The sequence below is a fragment of the Pleurodeles waltl genome, chromosome 11 (genome assembly GCF_031143425.1).
Source record: "Pleurodeles waltl isolate 20211129_DDA chromosome 11, aPleWal1.hap1.20221129, whole genome shotgun sequence".
Classification (NCBI taxonomy): domain Eukaryota; kingdom Metazoa; phylum Chordata; class Amphibia; order Caudata; family Salamandridae; genus Pleurodeles; species Pleurodeles waltl.
The window spans coordinates 379,843,153-379,866,531 of NC_090450.1; the positions used below are offsets into that span (position 1 = coordinate 379,843,153).

General features: G+C 46.4%; 1 protein-coding gene across 2 annotated transcripts in view; it reads right to left on the minus strand.

Annotated features, from left to right (window-relative positions):
• The window catches only part of YEATS2 (YEATS domain containing 2), a 1,667,962-nt gene that overhangs the window by 880,701 nt on the left and 763,882 nt on the right, over positions 1–23,379 (minus strand). For both annotated transcript variants that reach the window (XM_069213699.1, XM_069213698.1), the window contains one exon: positions 9,826–9,987. In XM_069213699.1, the coding sequence (XP_069069800.1) occupies positions 9,826–9,987 (162 nt within the window). The remainder of the gene's footprint in view (positions 1–9,825; positions 9,988–23,379) is intronic.

Below are 23,379 nucleotides of genomic sequence, written 5' to 3' on the forward strand. Positions count from 1 at the left end.
CAGGAGCCAAATCGCTAGATTGAGTATTTTGGGATCTGGATGCCTGATTAGTTTGTTAACAGATCTGGTCTGTTCGGGATTTTTCTTGTCTGGTACCACTGACAGATCTAATAGTGTTGTGTACCAGGGTTGACGTGCCCACGTTGGTGCTATAAGTATGAGTTTGATTTGACGCAGTTTGTTGACTAGAAATGGGATGAGCAGGAGAGGGGGAAAAGCGTAAGCAAATATCCATGACCAATTCATCCATAGAGCATTGCCTCTGGATAGAGGATGAGGGTACCTCGATGCGAAGTTTTGGCATTTTGCGTTTTCGCTGGTGGCGAATAGGTCTATGTCTGGTGTTCTCCAGTGGTATGTTTAAAGCACTTGGGGATGAATTTCCCACTCGTGTGTTTGTTGATGATCTCGGCTGAGAGCATCTGCCAATTGATTGTGTATCCCTGGAATGTATTGTGCTACCAGGTGAATGTTGTTGTGGATTGCCTATTGCCAAATCTTTTGGGCTAGGAGGGAGTTTTAGGATGAATGGGTCCCTCCTTGTTTGTTTAGGTAATACATTGTTGTCATGTTGTCTGTTTTGATAAGGATGTTCTAGTGAGTGAGAAGAGGCTGAAAAGCTTTGAGTGCTATGAATACGGCTAGCAATTCTAGGTGATTTATATGAAACTGTTTGTGCTTGGTGTCCCATTGTCCTTGAATATTGTGATAGTTGAGGTGTGTGTGTCCCAGCCAATCATTGATGAATCTGTTGTAAGTATGGTCTGAGGCACAGGGCCTTTGTTTAGGTTTGTGGAATTCCACCACTGAAGTGAAATGCATGTTTGCCAGTCTATCAACACTAGATCGTGAAGTTGACCCTGTACCTGTGACCATTGCTGTGCAAGGCACTGTTGTAAAGGCCGCATGTTTAATCTTGCATGTGGGACAATGGCGATACATGATGCCATCATGCCCAACAGTTTCATTATGAATTTGACAGTGTGCCGCTGGTGTGGCTGTATTTGTGCCAATACATTGTGAAATGCTTGTATTCTTTGTGGACTTGGGCTTGCAATTGCTGTTTATGTACTTAGTGTGGCTCCTACATACTGTTGAATTTGCACAGGGTGTAGGAGCGATTTGTGGTAGTTTATGGAGAACCTTAGGGTCTGAAGGGTTTGTATCACATAATGTGTATGGTTTTGACGCTGTGTATGACTGTTGGATTTTATTAGCCAATCGTCGAGATATGGGAAGACATGAATATGTTTTCTTCTTAGATAGGCAGCTACTACTGCCAGGCATTTTGTGAATACTCTGGGAGCTGTTGTTATCCCGAAGGGTAACACTTTGAACTGGTAATGTTTTCCCTGAATTACAAACCTGAGGTATTTTCTGTGCGCTGGCTAGATGGGTATGTGAAAATATGCAACCTTGAGGTCTAATGTTGCCAAGAAATCTTGCTGCTGTAGCAGTGGGAACACATCCTGTAGTGTTACCATGTGAAAGTGTTCTGACAGGATGTAAAGATTGAGAGTTCTGAGATCTAATATTGGTCTTAAGGTTCCATCTTTTTGGGGGATGAGGAAATACAGTGAGTAAGCTCCTGTTCCTATTTGATGTTGTGGCACAAGCTCTATTGCTTGTTTGAGTAATAGAGATTTTACTTCTTCTTGCAACATTGAGATATGTTGGGTGGAGAGATTGTGTGATTTTGGTGGAATATTTGGGGGAATTTGTGCCAATTCTATGCAATTGCCATTGCGGATAATAGATAATACCCAGTTGTCTATTGTAATGGTTAGTCAACTGTTGTGGAACCTTTGCAGTCTTCCCCCCACAGGTGAGGTGTGAGTTGGGAGTAGATGGAGTAAGTCACTGCTTTGGTTGATGTGAGGCTTGTTTGGTTGTTTGATATTTTCCACTGCCTCTGGGGTATTGGCCTCTGTAATTGCTTTTAAACCCACCTCGTTGGTATTGAGGTTGGTAGGTTGACTTTGATTGTGAGGTGGATACCTCAGGTGTTTGGGTTCTAAATCCACCTCTGTATTGAGGTTTCCGAAAGGACCCCCTGTATTGCGTTGTATACAAAGCACCCATGGCTTTAGCAGTGTCTGAATCTTTTTTCATTTTCTCAGTAGCCGTGTCTACCTCGGGGCCAAAAAGCTGTTTTTGATTAAATGCCATATTCAATCAATCAATCAATCATTAACATTTATAAAGCGCGCTACTCACCTGTGCGGGTCTCAAGGCGCTAGGGGGAAGGGGTTACTGCTGCTCGAAGAGCCAGGTCTTGAGGAGTCTCCGGAATGCGGAGTGGTCCTGGGTGGTCCTGAGGATGGTGGGGAGGGTGTTCCATGTCTTGGCCGCCAGGTAGGAGAAGGACCTCCCACCCACCGTGGAGCGGCGGATGCGAGGGACGGCGGCGAGAGCGAGACTGGTGGAGCGGAGAAGACGGGTGGGAGCGTAGAAGCTGAGGCGACGGTTGAGGTATTCTGGTCCCTTGTTGTGGAGGGCTTTGTGTGCGTGGGTGAGGAGACGGAAGGTGATCCTTTTGCTGATGGGAAGCCAGAGCAGGTGTCTCAGGTGGGCGGAGATGTGGCTGTTGCGGGGTATGTCGAGGATGAGGCGGGCGGAGGCGTTTTGAATTCGTTGCAGACGTTTCTGGAGTTTTGCGGTGGTCCCAGCGTAAGGGTGTTGCCGTAGTCCAGGCGGCTCGTGACGAGGGCGTGGGTCACGGTCTTTCCGGTGTCGGCGGGGATCCAGCGGAAGATCTTCCGGAGCATGCGGAGGGTGAGGAAGCAGGAGGAGGATACGGCGTTGACTTGTTTGGTCATGGTGAGAAGTGGGTCCAAGATGAAGCCGAGGTTGCGCGCGTGGTCTGAGGGGGTCAGTGCAGTGCCAAGGGCCGTGGGCCACCAGGAGTCGTCCCAGGCGGTCGGGGTGTTACCGAGGATGAGGACTTCCGTTTTGTCTGAGTTCAGTTTCAGACGGCTGAGTTTCATCCAATCTGCGACGTCCTTCATTCCATCTTGCAGGTTGGTCTTTGCGCTGGTGGGGTCCTTGGTGAGGGAGAGTATCAGTTGAGTGTCGTCGGCGTAGGAGGTGATGATGATGCTGTGTTTGCGTACGATGTCGGCGAGGGGGCTCATGTAGACATTGAAGAGTGTCGGGCTGAGCGAGGAGCCTTGTGGGACGCCGCAAATGATCTTGGTGGGGTCTGAGCGAAAAGGAGGGAGGTAGACTCTTTGAGAGCGGTTGGAGAGGAAGGAGGTGATCCAGTCCAGGGCCTGGCCTTGGATCCCGGTGGAGCGGAGGCGGGTTATTAGGGTGCGGTGACAGACGGTGTCGAAGGCCGCCGAGAGGTCGAGGAGGATGAGGGCGACTGTTTCACCGTTGTCCATCAGGGTTCTGATGTCGTCTGTGACTGAGATGAGGGCGGTTTCAGTGCTGTGGTTGGCTCGGAATCCGGATTGAGAGGGGTCGAGAAGCTTGTTGTCTTCAAGGAAGTTGGTAAGCTGCTTGTTGACGGTCTTCTCTATGACTTTGGCAGGGAAGGGGAGAAGCGAGATGGGGCGGAAGTTCTTCAGGTCGCTTGGGTCAGCCGTAGGTTTCTTCAGTAGGGCGTTGACTTCAGCGTGTTTCCAGCTCTCGGGGAAGGTGGCAGAAGAAAACGAGGAGTTGATGATGGTCTGGAGGTGCGGGGCGATGATGTCGTCGGCTTTATTGAAGATGAAGTGTGGGCAGGGGTCCGAGGGGGCACCGGAGTGGATTGAGTTCATGGTGGTTTTGGTCTCTTCTGTGTTGATGTGGGTCCAGGCGTTGAGGGTGATGGCTGGGGGTGTGGGTTCAGTGGTGGTCGGCTGGGTCTGGTGTCCGAAGCTGTCGTGTAGGTCGGTGATCTTACGATGGAAGAAGGTGGCGAGGGAGTTGCACAGGTCTTGTGAGGGCGTGATGGCGTTGGCGTTGGGGTTGGTGAGCTCTTTCACGATGTTGAAGACTTCTCTGCTGTTGTGGCTGTTTTTGTCCAGTCTGTCTGTGAAGAAATTCCTTTTGGCTGCGCGGATCAGGTGGTGGTGTTCGTGGGTAGCGTTCTTGAGGGCAGTCATGTTGTCTGCGGTGTGGTCCTTACGCCAGGCTTTTTCGAGGGTACGACAAGTTTTCTTTGATTCCTTAAGGGTGTCAGAGAACCAGAGAGATTTTTTGGTGTTGGACTGTCTTGGAAGGCGTCTGAGGGGAGCGAATTTGTCTGCGCAGTTGGTGATCCAGTTCGTGAGGCTGAGGGCTGCATCGTTAGGGTCGGCGGAGAGGGTGGGTTGGTTGTCAATGAGCATGGAGAAAAGCTGTTCTTCGGGGATTTTGTTCCACTGTCGACGAGGGATGGCTTGAGTGCGGAGGTGGCGAGTCTCGCGTCGGAAGGTGAAGTGGACACAACTGTGGTCGGTCCAGTGTAGAGCGGAGGCGTGGCTGAAGGAAACGTGTTTGCTGGCGGAAAAGATGGGGTCGAGCGTGTGTCCGGCGATGTGGGTGGGGGTGTTCACCAGTTGCTTGAGGCCGAGGTTGGCGAGGTTGTCGAGTAGGGTGGTGGTGTTGGGGTCGTTGTTCTGTTCTAGATGGAAGTTGAGGTCGATGAGGAGGATGTAGTCTGGCGAGGTGAGGGTGTGCGGGGAGATGAAGTCGGTGATGGAGTCGCTGAAGAGGGCGCGCGGTCCGGGGGGACGGTAGATGAGGGATCCTCTGAGGGTGGTCCTGGGGTCTATGCGGATCTGGAAGTGCAGGTGTTCGGCGGCGAGGGGGGTGTCTTCAGTGGAGGTGGTGATGCTGATGGAGTCTTTGAAGACAATGGCAATTCCTCCTCCTACTTGGTTGGTGCGGTCTTTCCTGGAAATCTTGTAGCCTTCGGGGATGGCTGTGGCTATGTCGGGGGCCGAAGAGGCGTTCATCCAGGTCTCAGTGATGAAGGCGACGTCTGGTGCGGTGGAGTCCAGGAGGTCCCAGAGTTCAACGGCGTGCTTGTGGACGGATCGAGCGTTGATCAGGATGCATTTGAGGTGGTTGATGGCGCGTGGGCTGGTGGTCGTGGTTGTTTCGTGGTGGAAGGTAAGTTTGCAGGTGTGACATGCGAAGGGTCCGTGGGTACGTTTCGGGTTGGCTTGGAAGCAGGTACTGGAGCGCCCTGGGTTGAGGGCGATGGGGTCGTAGCGGTGCTGCAGGGTTTGGGAGTGCTGAGGGCCAGGGGTCGTGGCGCTGTTCGCGGGCCGGGTGCGGGCTTGCCTTTGGCGCGCCAGCGGCGCGCCCGTTGGGTGCGGTCGCACAGCGGCCGCCATAAGAGGGAGGAGGGGTCAGCTGGGGGCGGGAGTGGGGCGACGAATGGGAGCTGGGGGGGCGGGGGCGTGCAGGAGGTGGTGGCGGGAAAGCGGAGGGAGGGGGGACAGGTAGAGGGGAGAAAAGATGGGGGAGGTGGGGTTCAGGGTGGCGGGGAGTTTTGGAAGAAAGTTAGGAGGAAAGTTAGGAAGATAGGGGAGGGGGGGTTATAGAGGTGGAGGTGGGTGAGGGTGAGAGGTAGAAGATAGATTAGGGTGAGGGTGAGAGATAGAGTGAAAGGATAGGAAGATACAGGGGGTTACAGAGGAGGTGGCGAGTGAGGGGGAAGATAGAGAGATAGGTAGATAGAGCGATAGGTAGATGGGGGCGTTACAGAGGGGGTGGCGAGTGAGGGAGGTCAGGGAGACGAGACAGGAGCAGGAGGGCAGACGCGGGAAGAACCAAGCAGAAGGTAAAAGAAGAAGAGGAGCAGAAGAGGGAAGAGCAGAAGACAGAAGATCACAGAAGAAGGTAAAGAAGAAGAGGAGCGGAAGATCAGAAGAACACAGAAGAAGGTAAAGAAGAAGAGGAGCGGAAGGACAGAAGAACACAGAAGAAGGTAAAGAAGAAGAGGAGTGGAAGAGCAGAAGAGAGAAGAACACAGAAGAAGGTAAAGAAGAAGAGGAGCGAAGAGCAGCAGAGGGAAGAGCCAAGAAGAGGGACACAGAAGAAGAAAGCACACGCAGGTCGCGGTGCAAAGGAGAGAGAAAGAAGCACACAGAAGAGGAACACAGATGAAGACAGAAGACGGGGAGCAGGAAAGCAAAAAGAGTACAGATGAAGAGTACAGAAGAAGAGCACAGAGGAAGAACAGAGATGAAGAAAAGAAGCAGGAGAGGAGGTGAGTAGCGCGGGGCAGGGCGAGGGGCTGGGCAGTGGGGTACTTACTGTGAATTCGCTGGGCTTGCTAGGAGGTCTCAGGAGCCTGGGCTGGTGGAGCTGCAGCGGCAGGGTGAGCGACTGTCTGTTGAATTTCAGGCTTAAACCCTGAAGACCTAAGCCGTGTGTGTCTCCGTATAGTAACAGCAGTGTTAATTGTTCTAGCTGCTATGTCTGCAGAAACTAGGGCTGACCTGATTTGGTTATTTGTAATAGCCTGCCCTTCCTCGACTATTTGTTGTGCCCTTTTTTGATGGTCTTTGGGGAGATGTTGTATGATATACTTCATCTCATCCCAGTGGGCCCGATCATATCTAGCCAATTGAGCTTGGGAGTTGGCTATCCTCCATTGGTTGGCTGCTTGCGATGCTACCCTTTTGCCCGCAGCATCAAATTTTCTGCTCTCCTTGTCTGGTGGGGGTGCATCCCCAGATGACTGGGAGTTGGCTCTCTTTCTGGCCTCGCTTACGACTACAGAGTCAGGAGGCAGTTGTTGTGTAATAAAGGCTGGATCAGAGGGAGGTGGCTTATACTTTTTCTCCACTCTGGGAGTAATTATCCTAGCCTTGACTGGCTCTTGTAGTATCTGGTGTGCTTTAACATGCCTGGAAGCATGGGAAGGGACTGATAAGTAGCGTGTGTAGAGGATAATGTGTTAAAAAGAAAATCATCCTCCAAGGGCTCAGTGTGCATGGCGACATTGTGGTAGGATGCCGCCCTAGTGAAAACCTGAGTATATCCGGTGCTATCCTCCGTTGGTGATGGTTTGGAGGGATAGCAGTCTGGGCTGGGAATGGGATCTGGATCATACAGATCCCATGGACCCACATTGTCTTGCTGTGAATCAAATGAATCTACAGGAGATTGTACAGGTGTGGGAGTAGTAGGAGGAGAGACAAGCAAGTGAGTAGAATGAGGAGGAGACTGAGGAGGAGAAAATTGAGGAGGTGAAGATTCTTGTTTAGTCTTTGGCACTTTAGCCTGTGGCTGAGCAGTGTCCAATTGTTCCTGAAAGGCTAACTTCCTCTTAGGCTTCAGAGAAGGTGCAGTTATAATTTTGCCAGTGACCTTATGAATATGAATTCTGGCTTTCATTTCATCTATATCCTCCATTTGTGAGTGTTCCTCCGAAATTCTATGGCTTTCTTTAAGTATTTGCAAAAGTCCATATTCCTCCGTATAAACTGGCCTTTTGGGCCCCGAAGCTGCTTTTTTCGGGATCGAAAGGCTAAGAGTGGATGTTGGCCTCGGTTACGAAATCGATTTTCGAGGTCTCGACTCAAAGGATCGATGTTTGATAGTTTCGGAGACAGAGCTTCGGCTCGAGTCCGAAGGCTTCGGTAGCGTGGCCTTTTTCGGTGCCGAAGTTGTTGGTTGGTCACCGAAGGTCTTTTTACGGGTCGAGCCATGGCCTTCCGGCAGTGGCGTTTCCAAGGCCTTATGTTTGGGCTTGGCTGGGACAGGGGCAGGCGTACTCATGTGCTGTCCTGCCATGACCAGTCTGTCCTCCTCGGACTCCTGCTCGGAGTCGGACCCTCGGACGGAGACTGCAGTGTACATGATCTCCTCTTCCTCAACGTCGAGACGTTCGGTGCTCTTCGACGCCATCTCAAGTCTTCGTGCTCTTCTGTCTCGGAGAGTTTTCTTCGAACAGAAGGATCTGCAGGCCTCACAATTTTCCTCTCGATAGTCTGGGGAGAGACAGATTACAGACGAGATGCTGGTCTGTGTAGGGAAATTTTGCGTGGCACCGCGGACAAAAGCGGAATGGGGTCCGGTCCATGAGACTTCCACGCGGTCGGCCCGACTAGGCCAGAGTTGGGCGCGGACGCCCCGAAGGGCGAGTAAAGATGTTTGATCCGACGGTACTGAGGTGTCGATGGATGATGGTACGCGATCAAAACAATACCACGAGAATTTAGCGAGTTGTAGAACTTTTCTGACTTGAACTATCGGAGCGAAAAGAAACACGTCCGAACCTGATGGCGGAAAGAAAACAATCTAACATGGAGTCGATGCCCAATCGCAATGGAGCCGAAGAGGAGGAGTCACTCGATCCCTTGACTCGAAAACACTTCTTCGAAGAAAAACAACTTGTAACACTCTGAGCCCAACACTAGATGGCAGAATATGCATAGCATGTGTATCTGCAGCTACAAATGCCATTGAATATATATATATATATATATATATATATATATATATATATATATATATATATATATATATATATAAAATAACAAGATTTTATTTTTTTACATGTGCTTTTATGGCTATTGAGCCGAAATGAAGGTTGTGGAACTGAACTGACATGGTCACCTTCTCCAAACAATTACCAGAGCTCCTACTTCTGATCCTTTAGTAGTCTACAGTGGTCTGGGTCATGCTCCTAGAAATAACAAAATGCTTGGCCACATCAACCCTGAATGTCAAAAGATATGGTAGCCCAGAGCCAAAGAGTTGGAGCAGACAACTAGCAAGTTTAATTTCTTTAAACGTTCATGCGAAAGTTCAAAATCTGGAAGAGCAGGGTAAACTGACAACAAATTAATGTTCATATTGCAGAAGAGCCCAAGAAACTGCCAATCAGATGCTCCCTGTTAAAGTTGTACTGCTTTTTCTTGTGGAACATCCTAGTTATTTATTTCAAGCTGGACATCCTAAGGCAGGAGTACTTTGGGTACGGCGAGTTTTGAAAGACTGGACTCCAACTGAGTATAGTCCTTCAATAATGAGGGGCACGACTGCCTAATGTGGCCAACAACAAATATCTCAATATCACGGGAGTCTGATGAGGAGCATGCCCGAAAATGGCAGCAAGGGAATAACCTCCTCAGGAATTCTACTCAGCTGACAGGAACTTGGTGTCCTTCAACCTCTTAAACATGTACCAACAAACCTCACAACTTTCAATGGAATGGGAGTCCCGAAGACAAACCAAGCAAAGCATGTGTTTGTTTCAAGAATTTGTTTCCACTACATGAAAGGTACTTCTCAAAGAGAGTTAGCACTGTGATGAAAATGCTGGATGAAACTCATGAGGTTCGGTGTAACAGGACAACAAAAGTGATCAAGCCCTTACTTTAAAAACAATGAGAAAAATGTAAAGACAAAACCTAATTTCTGAAGGAGTTTGAGTTTAGGCAAAAGTTATCTTCAAATTTCAAAGTCAGTTGTAAAATAAAACCTGAACAGTAATTGGTGTTCAAGAATTGCTGCTGCTGACGCTATATTCATGGACAGACTAAATAGGCTTTCAAAACATGATAGAACCATTAATTCTTTAAAAGAGAATGATCAGACTTCCTCTAGATTTTCTCCAAGTCAAAAGCAAAGTCTATGGCACCATTTTTTTCTTATTTTTCTTTGCAGGACAGGGTTAACGTTTTTTACATTCAGCCTAATGTAATTTAAAGTGATGATTAACAAATTACAATTGATAGCTTAACATTATATAACTACATCCGATCTCCTCACATACTGGCTATTTCTTTCCACTTTGAAGCAAAAAAACAACCGTCTTAGGGTGACTGATAGTCACTGCGAACAAAGACAGAGACAGAAGATCTTATGTGTCGTCCATTTGCTCTGGCTACTCACTGGCATTGTTTGTGGCTCGGAGTATGGCCCCCTGAGGGATCAGTAGCAGTTTCCCCTTCCCTGAAGGATTCTTGCTGTTGGTAGTGAGGTAGAGTTTCGTACCAGGAGGTAGATTTGCCAGGTTAGAGAGATTTGTGGCAGGCAGCTGTAATGTCGCCATCACTAAAAGGAAATCACAGAAAAAGTATGTTACATGACTAGAAATACATTATTTTTTTTAATCACAAGAAGCCAAACCCCAAGGATGGCCTTTGTCAAAAGCATAAAAGCGAAAAAGTTAAATCCTAAGGTGTACAAAAAAAACAGATAAGTGTGAGATCATAAAGTAAAGAAAAACATCAGAGGTCATATCAGAAGGGATAGCTCAAAAGTGCTAAAATAACCAAACAATGATTAAGCCAAACTCATGGCAATATTTCCTTCCACTCTTGAGCGTCCTCAAACATTTGTGTTATTTCTTTAGCAATTAAAATCAATATCCTTCCACTTGGCCACATATCGACTTAATTATTTTCTTTTCTTTGTCTTTTGCGATGGAGGACACATAGGACACCTGTTTATTTATGGTGGCGGGGGGAGAAGTGTGGTGGGTGAGGGCACCAACAGAGCACTATATTATTCAGCAAAGATCTTTTTTGTAGCCTTTTCACAATTTAACTTTCTGTTCCTATATTATTAAGTATTTGCGTTTATGAACTTTTATATGTGTTTGACCTCCAGCTGGCACTCTGACAGTGTCACAGCTGACAATTAAGGTAAGCCAACACTCTTAGGGCCTCATGAAAATAGATTAAAAGAAAGATTGCAAATGAAAGCACACATGAGATAGCGTTCATTTGGAGACAGCATCCTCCTCCTGGTAAATGGTCATATACTTTAAGGGTTTTAGGACAGGAGAGGATTTGTTGTGTTACATATATACACTAGCATGTTCCGATACTGAAAGGCCTCTCTGTCATATGCACGGGCCCAAGCAGGGTGCAAGAAGTCCACTTTCAAACACACACCTTGTAGTCATTATTCTAATTCCTTATAAGCATGCTCCGTGCTGGTTTTTAGGGGGTGTCTGGCTCCTACAAAAGTGGGCGTCAGGTTTGAAGGCTGCATTTCCCCGTTTTAACTGATATTATGATTTCATCTTCACATTCTTCTTTTAGTTATCATTTCTTTACCAGTATAGGTCCCACACAGGAGAGCCTGCGAGTGAACTGTGGGGTTGCAGGACCCTAGAAAGTTTAATTGTTTACCCACCTGTTTTATCACGACGTCAAAGTGCCGGGTGACACGCAGCCGCCACCCCTCACCCTCCACCGCACCCCCCTTGCATATTTAACTCAGCATAGAAGGCATCAGCGGATGCGCTGCATGCCTACCAAAGATAAGCCCATCTGGGCCCGTCTGCACCCGGATCGTGCTGAGCGCCAGCACCCCTGCAGATTCTGCACCCGATTGTCCGGTTAAAAAAAAAAAAAAAAAGAAGAGGTTACACTTCAGGTGAGCTTCGTGCACTCAACACTATTAACAAAGCTGCAGACTGTCCTTGCATAAACCCCATTGCTGTGTTTGGCACATAGAATGTACCATGCCCTCATTGTGGAGAGGGAATAATTAGCTCAGAGCTTCCAACTAGCATAACTGAAGAGAAAAAGTCTGCTGCTAAATCACCTAACTACTTGAACAGTATTACAGACAAAATCCTCTGTGCTCTCATAAATGCCAGATCTGTGATAAAACAAATGTAAAACAATGCAGAAGAAGTGGAATGACGTCCTGCAGAGTAGTCATTTTTAATTAATTAGATGTGATGTAGGGTTGAGCCCTGCGAAATCGAGGACTGGCAGTATAGCTTACTTTAAGAAATTAGACGACTGCACTCTGTTGCGATGCTCGCGCTCCGTGACACGGGCATTTTCCCTACGTGTCACTGTTCCGAGCATAGCAACGGGCAGAAGGCATTCCAGGTTCGGAGGGGACGTTGGGTGAAACTCGGGACGGGAGGTGCGAGGAGCGCTGTGCTGCTTACTTTTGTCGGGGCCTCTTCTTTGGACAATAAACCGCCTGTTAACCATACTGAATTGGTACATTCTTAACACACTCAAAGACTTCTCTGATCAGGTGAGACAAGGTTGATGACCCCATTGAGAAGGAGCAATTGAATATCCTGTAATAGAGTCGAGCAGTCGGGCGTTCTGGTATTCTGGGCAGAGTGGTGTATAACTCGAGTTAACATCCATGGATGATGAAATAAAGCACCCACTGGTCTGAGATTTTACTCTGCCACTGAAACAGGAAGAATCTCAGTCGTGCTCTCGACAGGTTTTGGAAGATCAGGGAGGAATGACAAGTTGGTCATTCCTTGATGACAATAACACCTCTACCTTGGGAACCTATGCTTTTAACATGTGATGCCACTTAAGTCACCCATGAGGTACTGTCCCCATTTTGCATGTTACGGACTAGCTTAAAAAATGCTGCTTGTACTCTGTCCAGAGGAAGGATAGACATAACTTTATGAGCATCCCATTCCATTGCTCTTGTTTCTGTAGAGCCCCTATTTGTTTCCCAGTACTGTCTTATTGTTGTGTTCAATTCTTCCCTAAAAGCCTGATCCTGGAGAGACTCCACTTGCAAGCGCCAAGTTGGGATCACGGAGCGTCTCCTACCACATCGGAGTGTCATAATTAGCGGGGAGTGATCACAGTGTATTGGCCAAGTATCCAGAGTCCTTGATCAGGGAGCATATATCTGGGGTCCCCCATATAATATCTATCCTGGTGTATACCTTGTGGGGTGCAGAGTAGAATGAGTATTCCCTTTGCGTCGGGTGTCCAATGCGTCAAATATCATATAATCTCATGTCTCCCGCCCATGTCAACAGTGGACTAGTGACGCTCCTGTGTGTCAACCTAACCCGAGGTGGAGTTGATCTGTCCAGCAATATATCCGGTGTACTACTAAAGTTGCCTCCCCACACGGCTGGCGCGTCGGGATTCATTAACAACACTGGTGTCAGTGTACGAAGAAATGCAGTCAACGCTGTGTTAGGGGCGTAGATCCCTATTATCGTGAGTTGTCTGCCATCTAACTGCCCCTCTATTAACACATATCTGCCCCCTTGATTTATCATATGGGTGTGTTGAACATATGGTACCCCCTGTGCTATCCACACCAACACCCCCCTTGCATAGCCCGAGTATGATGTGCCCAAAATCTGTCCTCCCCAGCGCCCCCTTAGTGCCCCCAAATCAGCTTCCAATAGGTGTGTCTCCTGTAAGATGGCGATATGTATCCTATGACGCTTGAGGCGGGTGTGAATTTGGTCTCTCTTGCCCTGCACCGCCATACCTCGCACGTTCCACGTGATTATGTTGTATTCATGCATAGCGCAGATTGCACCCTGGACCGTGTTCTGTTGTAAAATGTTTGTGCGTGTGTTATGATCCGATTTTCAGTTGTGCGACAAATTATTCTGTTCCATTTTTTAGATTCATTTTAGACTAACAGCTGTAGTAGAATACTTTGCAATTTAGGCAGACCTAATGAACATAAACAAAACCATTCCCACCCTCTACACATCCCCTCTACCCCCCAACAACTATGATATACTTGTTCTCTTCTAACTGCCATCTTGGATAGCAAAAAACACAGCACACTTCTAACAGTGAAAAACTGTATCCATATGGATATTTTCTGGGGAGTCATGTTAATATTTGGAGGTGGCCCTTATAAGGGGCCCCCAACATTGAGGCAGGAAATGCACGCGTCGGCGCTTCCGGCGTGTCTGGCCTCTCTATCACTTTAGGCTCAGTATTATATGACACAAGTGTGCAGAAAGAGAAGGCTAACCAGCTAATACTTATATTTAAAGGCAGTGTCTTTTCTGTCTTGCTCAGCCCCTCGGACCCAGGGTTCCATTGTAATGCCGCGGGGCTCAATAAGGAATAAGGCAGTTCCACTGTTCTTTCCCCTGGGCAATCACAATGCATCTGCAGATCTGGGTGTGAGCTTCGGACCTCTCAGTGCCTCCAGAACAGTTGAGTCAGAGCTAGCCGAATCTGAGTCCATATGGTCACTTAGATTAGCCTGTAGCAGACCGAAGGAGTTTTGCGTGTGCAAAGTCGCTTCCTTCAACACTTTTGCTCTCTTGGCCGCAGCTTGTTTTTCGAAAGGTTGTGCCTTTGAGCTCTTCCTGGGTCTCCTCAGTGCTGGCGATGTGATCCATCTATCTCCATCACCTGTTCCCTCCTGGGGCTGTGCCATACCTTTGGCGTGCATCTATGTCCAAGCATCTTTATTGGTGGTGAACACGTGCGTTCGGTCATCCGAGATCACTCTCAGTTTAGCAGGAAACATCAGGGCATATTTAATACTGTGCTCGCGGAGGAGCTGCTTGATTTTCATGTAGGAATTGCGTTGTCGCTGTATTTCTTGGGTGAAATCCGGGTATGCAGTGATAGAGGAACCCTCATATCAAACAGGGCCTTTATTGTGGAAATGTTGAAGTATCGCGTCCCGATCTCTGTAGTTTAGGAATCTTGCAATCATCGGTATAGGCGGTAGCCCTGGAGCTGGTAGTCTCCCCGGGACTCTGTGTGCTCTTTCAATGGAGAAAAACTTCGATGGGGTACCATGCAGTACTTTTTTGATCAGCCATTGTTCCAGGAATAGTTTGGAGTTTTACCCTTCCGATCTTTCGGGAAATCTCAAGAAGCGGACATTGTTGCGGCGTGACCTGCCTTCAGCTTCCTCAGCACATCTCCATAGGACCTTCACCTCAGAGTCCAAGCGTTGGATTTGTTTCTGGTGCTCTGCGACCAATGGGTCCAGCCCGCCCAGCGTGTCCTCCACTGTTCCAACTCTCTCCGACAGATTGCGGTGATCCACCGATAGCAGGTTGAGATCTTGGGATACTGTGTCAATTCTATTTTCTAACGAGGAATTAGTGTCCGTGATCGCTTGCAGAGTTTTCTCAAATTGGGTCGAGTGGGCTTGTCGCGTGGTTTCTAGGGATTGTAGATTGGGCATTGTTTGCTGCCCACCCGGTAGTACCGCGGGTATAGGACGTTCCTGGGCCTTAGTTGTCTTGGACTTCCCCGCCATGATCTCCGCTCAGTGTCTCTCCACTGTGGATTGGATCAATACTCCAGTGTGTGGTTTACACCTCAGGATTCTCCAGGAGATATGCACCCACGATCCAGTGGAAAATCACTCCATACGGGCCAGCCATTCTACATCAGCAGCAGCCCCAACTGATAGAGGGGTTCGTAGTTCAAAGAGCGCCCCCTTTTTTTTTTTGCGGCAACAGCGGTCAGTGTTAAGGCTGATATCTCCAACAAAACGGCCTAGTCATTCTGATTAGTTTGTGATATTGGGGGGCATCCCAGTGTCCCAGTTCTGTGAGCAGGTCGCCCTCTCCGTCTACTATGTGGGCCTGTGTCTGGGCCCCCACCGGTCAGCCATGGCAGTTTGGTGTCTCCGCTTCAGGCCCTTGGTCCCACAGATGTGCTCCCCGTAGTCTCAGTGTGTCCAATGAAGGATGAAGGGTGGGGAGAGAGAGAGAGAAAAAAAAAATCCTCACTGCGCCATGGCCCTTAAGTTTGTGGAGGGAAGCCCAAGACAGCCACCTCCATTTTGGGGGCCTCTGCGCATCTCCCCTGTGTCCTGATACAGCCCAGTGTTCAAGGATTTCAAAAAGACCAAGGTAAGGAGCCCAGAGAATTTTCTGGGTAAACAGTATTATTTGTTCAAAATTGTTTGTTTCAGCTACCTGTGTGTGTTCTATTGTGGAGTCTATGTGTTTCAGGCAGCCTGGCCTCTTTTAAAGTGGTGTTTATTTGAAAATCGTTTTTGCCGTGACTTGTGTGAATTGCCTTGCTAGTGTGTGGCACCACCCCCCCCCCCCTTTTTTTTTTTTCCTCTTCTCTCCTAAGTAAAAAGGCTACATACATCTTGCAGTGTGTGTCTTTTAGGAGACTGTTTTAATCTGTTTGTGTGATTTAAATTGTGCTTAAAAACTGTCTGCCCCCCTGTATTTTTGCCTTTAAAAAAGCCTGATTTTAGAGTGTGCGCCCAGCACTATTGCAGTGTTTGTATCTTAAACAGTCTCCCCCTTACCTGGAAAGTAGACTCTGCTAGCTTGGAAGTGTGGATTCAGCCTGTCTGTATCCAAGGAGATTCTGAATAGAGCAGCAGTTGCCTTTCCCCTGACCACAGGGACTGGGGTTCAGTTAACTTGCTCCTTATATAAGTTCCTATTGGTTGTTGCATATGCTGTTGTGATAGGTTGTTGGGAGCTGGTCTTTCAATGGTTGCTGTATCCAGGGCTGCAGTTATGATTGGTGGATAGGTCTGAGAATCTGATTGGCTGTTGGCTCTAGGTCTGAGAATCTGATTGGCTGTGTGTTCTAGGGCTGTGATTGGTGGATAGGTCTGAGATTCTGATTGGCTGTTGGTTCTAGGGCTGTGATTGGTGGATAGGTCTGAGATTCTGATTGGCTGTTGGTTCTAGGGATGTGATTGGTGGATAGGTCTGAGATTCTGATTGGCTGTCGGTTCTAGGGCTGTGATTGGAGGATAGGGCTGGGATCCCATTGGAGGATAGGGCTGGGATCCTGATTGGTTACTGTTTTTAGGGTGGGGCTGTGATTGGTGGTTAGGAATAGGGCTATGATTGGTGATTAGGGCTGGGTCTCCCATTAGTTGTTTGAAACAGGGCTTGAAATTGGATTGGCTAGGGTTAGGACAAGCTTCTTATTGGCCAGTAGGGCTATAAAAGGCCAGGATTCAGGGCGTCTCAGCCCAGGCGTCGAGGCCAAGGGCCGTTGTCTGTTTGGGCCTGTTCAGGACAGGTAGGGACTAGGGCCAGAAATGCTGCCCAATTCATATTTGACCAGGAATGGTTTCTGCCCCTACACAATCCTCAACATGCAAACACATATTCTACAAAGACATCCAACACATGTATCACAAACTGACCACAGACAGATTGCATTGCCCCATCACCGAACACAATACCCTGCATACAACACATATACACATACCCCCCACAGCTACTAACAGTAAAACTCCTTCATTCTCACAGCCAACACTACTCTGTCCACTCCCACTAACACAACCTGCCATCACCCACACAATACAAAACTACAACATACATTTCTCTCAGTTTCAGCCTTCCAGATACACACACTCTGCTCATACTAACCAACAACACTATCCATTGTTCGCTCCACACAGACCACCTGTCGTCATAACAGTGCCCAAACCGTGCCTTCAAACACATCATCTACAAACACTCTTCCCCTCTCTTCACCAATTACACACAACCATACAATCCCAACATTTCACTCCACCACACATATTACTTCTTCCAGGCATCGCAACTAATACTAACTCCCCTGACACACACCCATCACCTCTTACACACCTCATACATTCATCTCCAAAACACATCAACACCCCATCTAACACTCATATTCCACTCAGCAACACTAACTCACATACAAATCCCTCACCAAAAACAACTACACCAATATCCCCTCTCATTATTCCACAAAAACAATACCAACCACAAACATCAGCACATCAAAGCAACACAAACTTACATTACACTCATCGTCATACCCACTCCCACCCCCAGGACTACACAAAGAATACAAATTCCATCCTATCCCCACCCCTACCCCCCCACTCTTCAAAAACACCTACCACAAGCACCCCAACCCAGCAACTTTCATTCACTCGCCTCTCCTCCATTGCACAATTTAGAGCCTTACATCATGATTCACATGCTCCTCCACCACCCCTAACCCATACTCCATCCACACTAAACAAACGCAAACACAATAAAAAACATGCCACTCCTACCAACCTCGCATCCCCTTGTCTGTTACATAATAAAACTACCCTACAAAAAACAGTACACTCCTCATGGCTCTCTCAGCCACCAAGTCCACCACCCACACACACAGACCCAACAAAATGCCTCCTTAACCTGCTGGAAGGGGAACACTATGTTGAAAAGCAAGACTATTGTGACCCTCAAACAGTTATCACAACTAGCAACACTCCTGCTTCAAGCTCAGATTACACTACTTACCCTTCTACTAAACAAAACAACACTACCACTAACACACCTTTTCTAAACTGCCTGCTCATAAATGCTCAATCACTCTAAAAAAACAAGCACCTTATCTACGACCTGCTCACAGACACACAACCTGACTTACTATTCATTACTGAATCCTGGTTGGGAGATGACATGGCACCAGTGCTGCACGAAGCCGTTCCTCCGGGCTATCAAACCATCACTCAAAACCGTATAGGCAAGAGATGAGGTGGACTAGCTATTATATTCAAACAGGCAGTGAACCTCAGGAAATCAGACAACATCTCCATACAAGGTTGTGAAGCCCTCCTTACCAGATGCCACCCTACTCCAACTTCCTCCTGTAACTTTCTCCTCCTTTACAGACCTCCACCTAACAACTCCACTTTCCCAGATGCTTTTCTAGACACAGTCTCAAACCTTACTACACTATACTCCAATCTATGCATTCTTGGGGATCTAAACATTTGGTTTGACAAACCCAATATGCCCCATCCAAAAGCTATCACCACTGGCCTACTCGCATTGAACCTACATCAGATTGTACACAATCCCACACACATCGCTGGTCACATCCTAGATGTCATTTTTGCTAAGCCTGAACTAGTTACTATTCATAGCATCACTCCAATCACCTGGTCAGACCACCATACGATAACTTTCCGACATACAACTCCACAAATCAACACACCCCACAACTACTTACATACATACACCTATTGACCATGGAGCAAACTCAATTTGGATTACTTAGAAACACAACTAACAGCAAACACAGATCTAGATACAATTAATTCTGTACCAAAACTTTGAGTGGCTACAGGAAGCTTTTGATGTCCTAATACCACTCAGAAAAACTAAACACGACAAACGAAAACCAACACCTTGGAGAAACACAGAACTTAAAAAGATAAAGCAACAAATCAGAAAGTTGCAGCGGACCTGTCTCAAAACAAACAACAGTCAAGACAAACTGCAGCTACACAAACTTAACAGGATATACAAATCATCAATCAAAAAAGCTAAAAAAAGATACTACTCAGACAGAATTCAAAATGCTTAATCTACAACCAAGGAATTTTATAAAATTCTCAATGAATTTCGAAAACCTACATGCATGGAAGGAAGTCATCCCACTACTCAAGATTTCACAAACAAATTGGCAACTCACTACACAACCAAGGCAGACACATTGGACTCCTATTTAAAACAGAAGAAAACCATCAGCACCAACCCCTTTCCTAAAATACCCTTTAAGAATAAACCATCCCAACCTCTACAGTCCTTCAAACAAATATCCCAGGATGAATTTATGGATTTGGTCAAAGCAAGCAGACCTTCTGGTTGCCCCTCTGACCCCTGCCCACTACAAATCTTCAAGAACATCCTTCTATCTACTTCTGCTGCCACACCTGTAAGAAGAATCATCAACAACTCTTTAACTTCAGGGACTTTTCCTGCAGACCTGAAAAAGGCATACATACGACCTTTATTAAAGAAAACAAACCTAGACCCGCAAGACCCCAACAACTACAGACCAATCACAAATGGACCTTTCCTGGGCAAATTGATAGAAAGAGCAGCATTCGCCCAAATGTCACTATTCATTGAAGACAATTCTATACTTTCAGACTTCCAAACTGGATTCCGCCCAGGAAGATGCACTGAATCGGCACTCATGGCAATCTGGGACGATCTTAAAAACACAGTCGACCGAAATGGAGTTGCTGCACTACTTCTCTTGGACCTCTCAGCTACCTTTGATACGGTTGACCATGACACCCTAACTCAAAGACTCCACAAAGCCGGCATACAAGAGATTGCACTTGACTGGATTACTTCCTATCTTCAAAAAAGATCGAATATCATCCACTCGCCCCCCTTCTCGTCCGAACCCTACCTCACAAAAGCAGGGGTCCCCCAAGGGTCAATCATCTCACCTTTGCTTTTCAACATCTACATGATATCTTTTCCAGAACTGATCAATGATTTCCATCTCACATGCTACAACTATGCAGATGACACACAAATACTACTTAAATTTGAATGCCCCAAAAACATTGAAAACTCAGAAATCTTCAGTTTCCTCAGAGCCGTTGATCAGTGGATGACCTGGAGCCATCTCAAACTAAATACCTCCAAAACAGAAATACTCATATGTGGTGACTGGAAAAATTATGACCCTCTGTGCGTCTGGCCTGACGATCTCAGACCACCTCCTCAACTATCCAAGGAAGTTAAAAACCTAGGAATCACCATGGATTCCAAGTTAACTATGAATGCCCAAGTAGACAAATTAGAACGCACAAGCTTCATCACCTTAAAGACTTTATGACGCATCTTCCCCCACCTCGGATTTCTACACAAGGTGCAAGCTACTATCTCGCTTGTACTATCCAAACTGGATTATGCCAATAGCCTCTACCATGGATCATCTCTATCTGTTATGAAAAAACTACAACTTATCCAGAATTCTGCAGCCAGGCTACTGTTACATATAAAGCCGCAAGCCCGCATCTCCCCTGCCTTGAGAGCACTACACTGGTTACCCATTGCCAGAAGATGCACTTTCAAGCTGCTTTGTATCACCCACAAAGCTATACATGGAACAGGACCGCTTTTTATCAGAAAGAAAATGACCAAATACATCCAACAAGGAACCCTCCGCTCAAGATTGGCACCCCGCCTTAGAACACCACCATACAAGAAAAAGACTATAGGTGGTACATCTTTCTCCGTCCAAGCAGCCAAACTATGGAATTCATTACCCCCAACTATAAGAGCCACAGATAACTTTCTTGTCTTCAGAAAACTAAACAAGAGTTGGCTCTTTACTTCATAACCACCTCATTCAAACAACTATGAACTGCATATGCCTATGTTGATAAATATTTTTTCCGATTATATGTATATTTCTATTTATTTATAGTTTCTTTAGAAAATATGTATTGCTACTATGTCATAACAATAAAATACACACACTCTTTAAACCTGTTTGACTAAGTATTTTTTACCCATGGTTCTAATTATGTATTGTATATGCATATGTGTGTGTATTCATGTATATGTATGTGTGTATATATGGAAAATGTCACTTACCCAGTGTACATCTGTTCGTGGCATGAGACGCTGCAGATTCACATGCTTTGCACATCCCGCCATCTAGTGTTGGGCTTGGAGTGTTACAAGTTGTTTTTCTTCGAAGAAGTCTTTCGAGTCACGAGATCGAGGGACTCCTCCCCTTTGGGCTCCATTGCGCATGGGTGTCGACTCCATCTTAGATTGTTTTCCTCGCAGAGGGTGAGGTAGGAGTTGTGTATTATAGTAATAGTGCCCATGCAATGGAGTAAACATGTATGTACATAATGTAGTTTAAAGTGATATATTTACAAATGTACAAATGTTCAAGATCAACTTCGAAACGGCTACAGGCTCCCGGGGAGGCGGGTGGGCGCATGTGAATCTGCAGCGTCTCATGCCACGAACAGATGTACACTGGGTAAGTGACATTTTCCGTTCGATGGCATGTATAGCTGCAGATACACATACTTTGCATAGACTAGTAAGCAATTATCTCCCCAAAAGCGGTGGTTCAGCCTGTAGGAGTTGAAGTTGTTTGAAACAAAGTTCGTAGTACTGCTTGTCCTACTGTGGCTTGTTGTGCTGTTAACACATCCACGCAGTAGTGCTTGGTAAACGTATGAGGCGTAGACCATGTGGCTGCCTTACATATTTCAATCATTGGAATGTTTCCTAGAAAGGCCATGGTAGCACCTTTCTTTCTAGTAGAGTGTGCCCTTGGTGTAATAGGCAGTTCTCTTTTTGCTTTGAGATAACAGGTTTGAATGCATTTAACTATCCATCTAGCAATGCCTTGTTTGGAAATTGAATTTCCTGTATGAGGTTTTTGGAAAGCAACAAATAATTGTTTTGTTTTCCGAATTTGTTTTGTTCTGTCAATGTAGTACATTAACGCTCTTTTGATGTCTAATGTATGTAGTGCTCTCTCAGCTACAGAATCTGGCTGTGGGAAGAACACTGGTAGTTCTACTTTTTGATTCAAGTGGAACGGTGATATGACTTTTGGTAAAAAATTTTGATTTGTCCGTAGAACTACTTTATGCTTGTGTATTTGAATAAATGGTTCTTGTATGGTAAATGCTTGGATTTCACTGACTCTTCTTAGAGATGTTATGGCAATTAGAAATGCAACTTTCCATGTTAAATATTGCATTTCACATGAGTGCATGGGCTCAAAAGGTGGCCCCATGAGTCGTGTTAAGACAATGTTGAGGTTCCATGAAGAAACTGGTGGTGTTCTTGGTGGTATAATTCTTTTTAGGCCTTCCATAAAGGCTTTTATGACTGGTATCCTAAACAGTGAAGTTGAGTGGGTAATTTGCAGGTAAGCTGAAATTGCGGTAAGATGTATCTTAATGGATGAAAAAGCTAGTTTTGACTTTTGCAAATGTAGCAAGTAGCTTACGATGTCTTTAGCAGATGCGTGTAAGGGTTGAATGTGATTATTATGGCAATAATAAACAAACCTTTTCCACTTATTTGCATAGCAATGTCTAGTGGTTGGTTTTCTAGCTTGTTTTATGACTTCCATACATTCCTGTGTAAGGTCTAAGTGGCCGAACTCTAAGACTTCAGGAGCCAAATTGCTAGATTCAGGGATGCTGGATTGGGGTGTCTGATCTGTTGATTGTGTTGAGTTAACAGATCTGGTCTGTTTGGTAGTTTGATATGAGGCACTACTGAGAGGTCTAGTAGTGTTGTGTACCAAGGTTGTCTTGCCCAAGTTGGTGCTATGAGTTTGAGTTTGTTTTGACTCAACTTGTTTACTAGATATGGAAGGAGTGGGAGAGGGGGAAAAGCGTATGCAAATATCCCTGACCAACTCATCCATAACGCATTACCCAGAGACTTATCTTGTGGGTACCTGGATGCAAATTTTCGGCATTTTGCGTTTTCTTTTGTTGCAAACAGGTCTATTTGTGGTGTTCCCCAATTTTGGAAGTAAGTGTGTAGTACTTGGGGGTGAATCTCCCATTCGTGGATCTGTTGGTGATCCCGAGAGAGATTGTCTGCTAATTGATTCTGAATCCCTGGAATGAACTGTGCTATTAGGCGAATGTGGTTGTGTATCGCCCAATGACATATTTTCTGTGTCAGGAGACACAACTGTGTTGAGTGTGTTCCTCCCTGTTTGTTTAGGTAATACATTGTTGTCATGTTGTCTGTTTTGACAAGAATGTGTTTGTGGCTTACTATTGGTTGAAATGCTTTTAACGCTAGAAATACTGCCAATAGTTCTAAGTGATTTATGTGAAACTGTTTTTGCCGAGAGTCCCATTGTCCCTGAATGCTGTGTTGATTGAGGTGTGCTCCCCACCCTATCATGGAGGCATCTGTAGTTATTACATATTGAGGCACTGGGTCTTGAA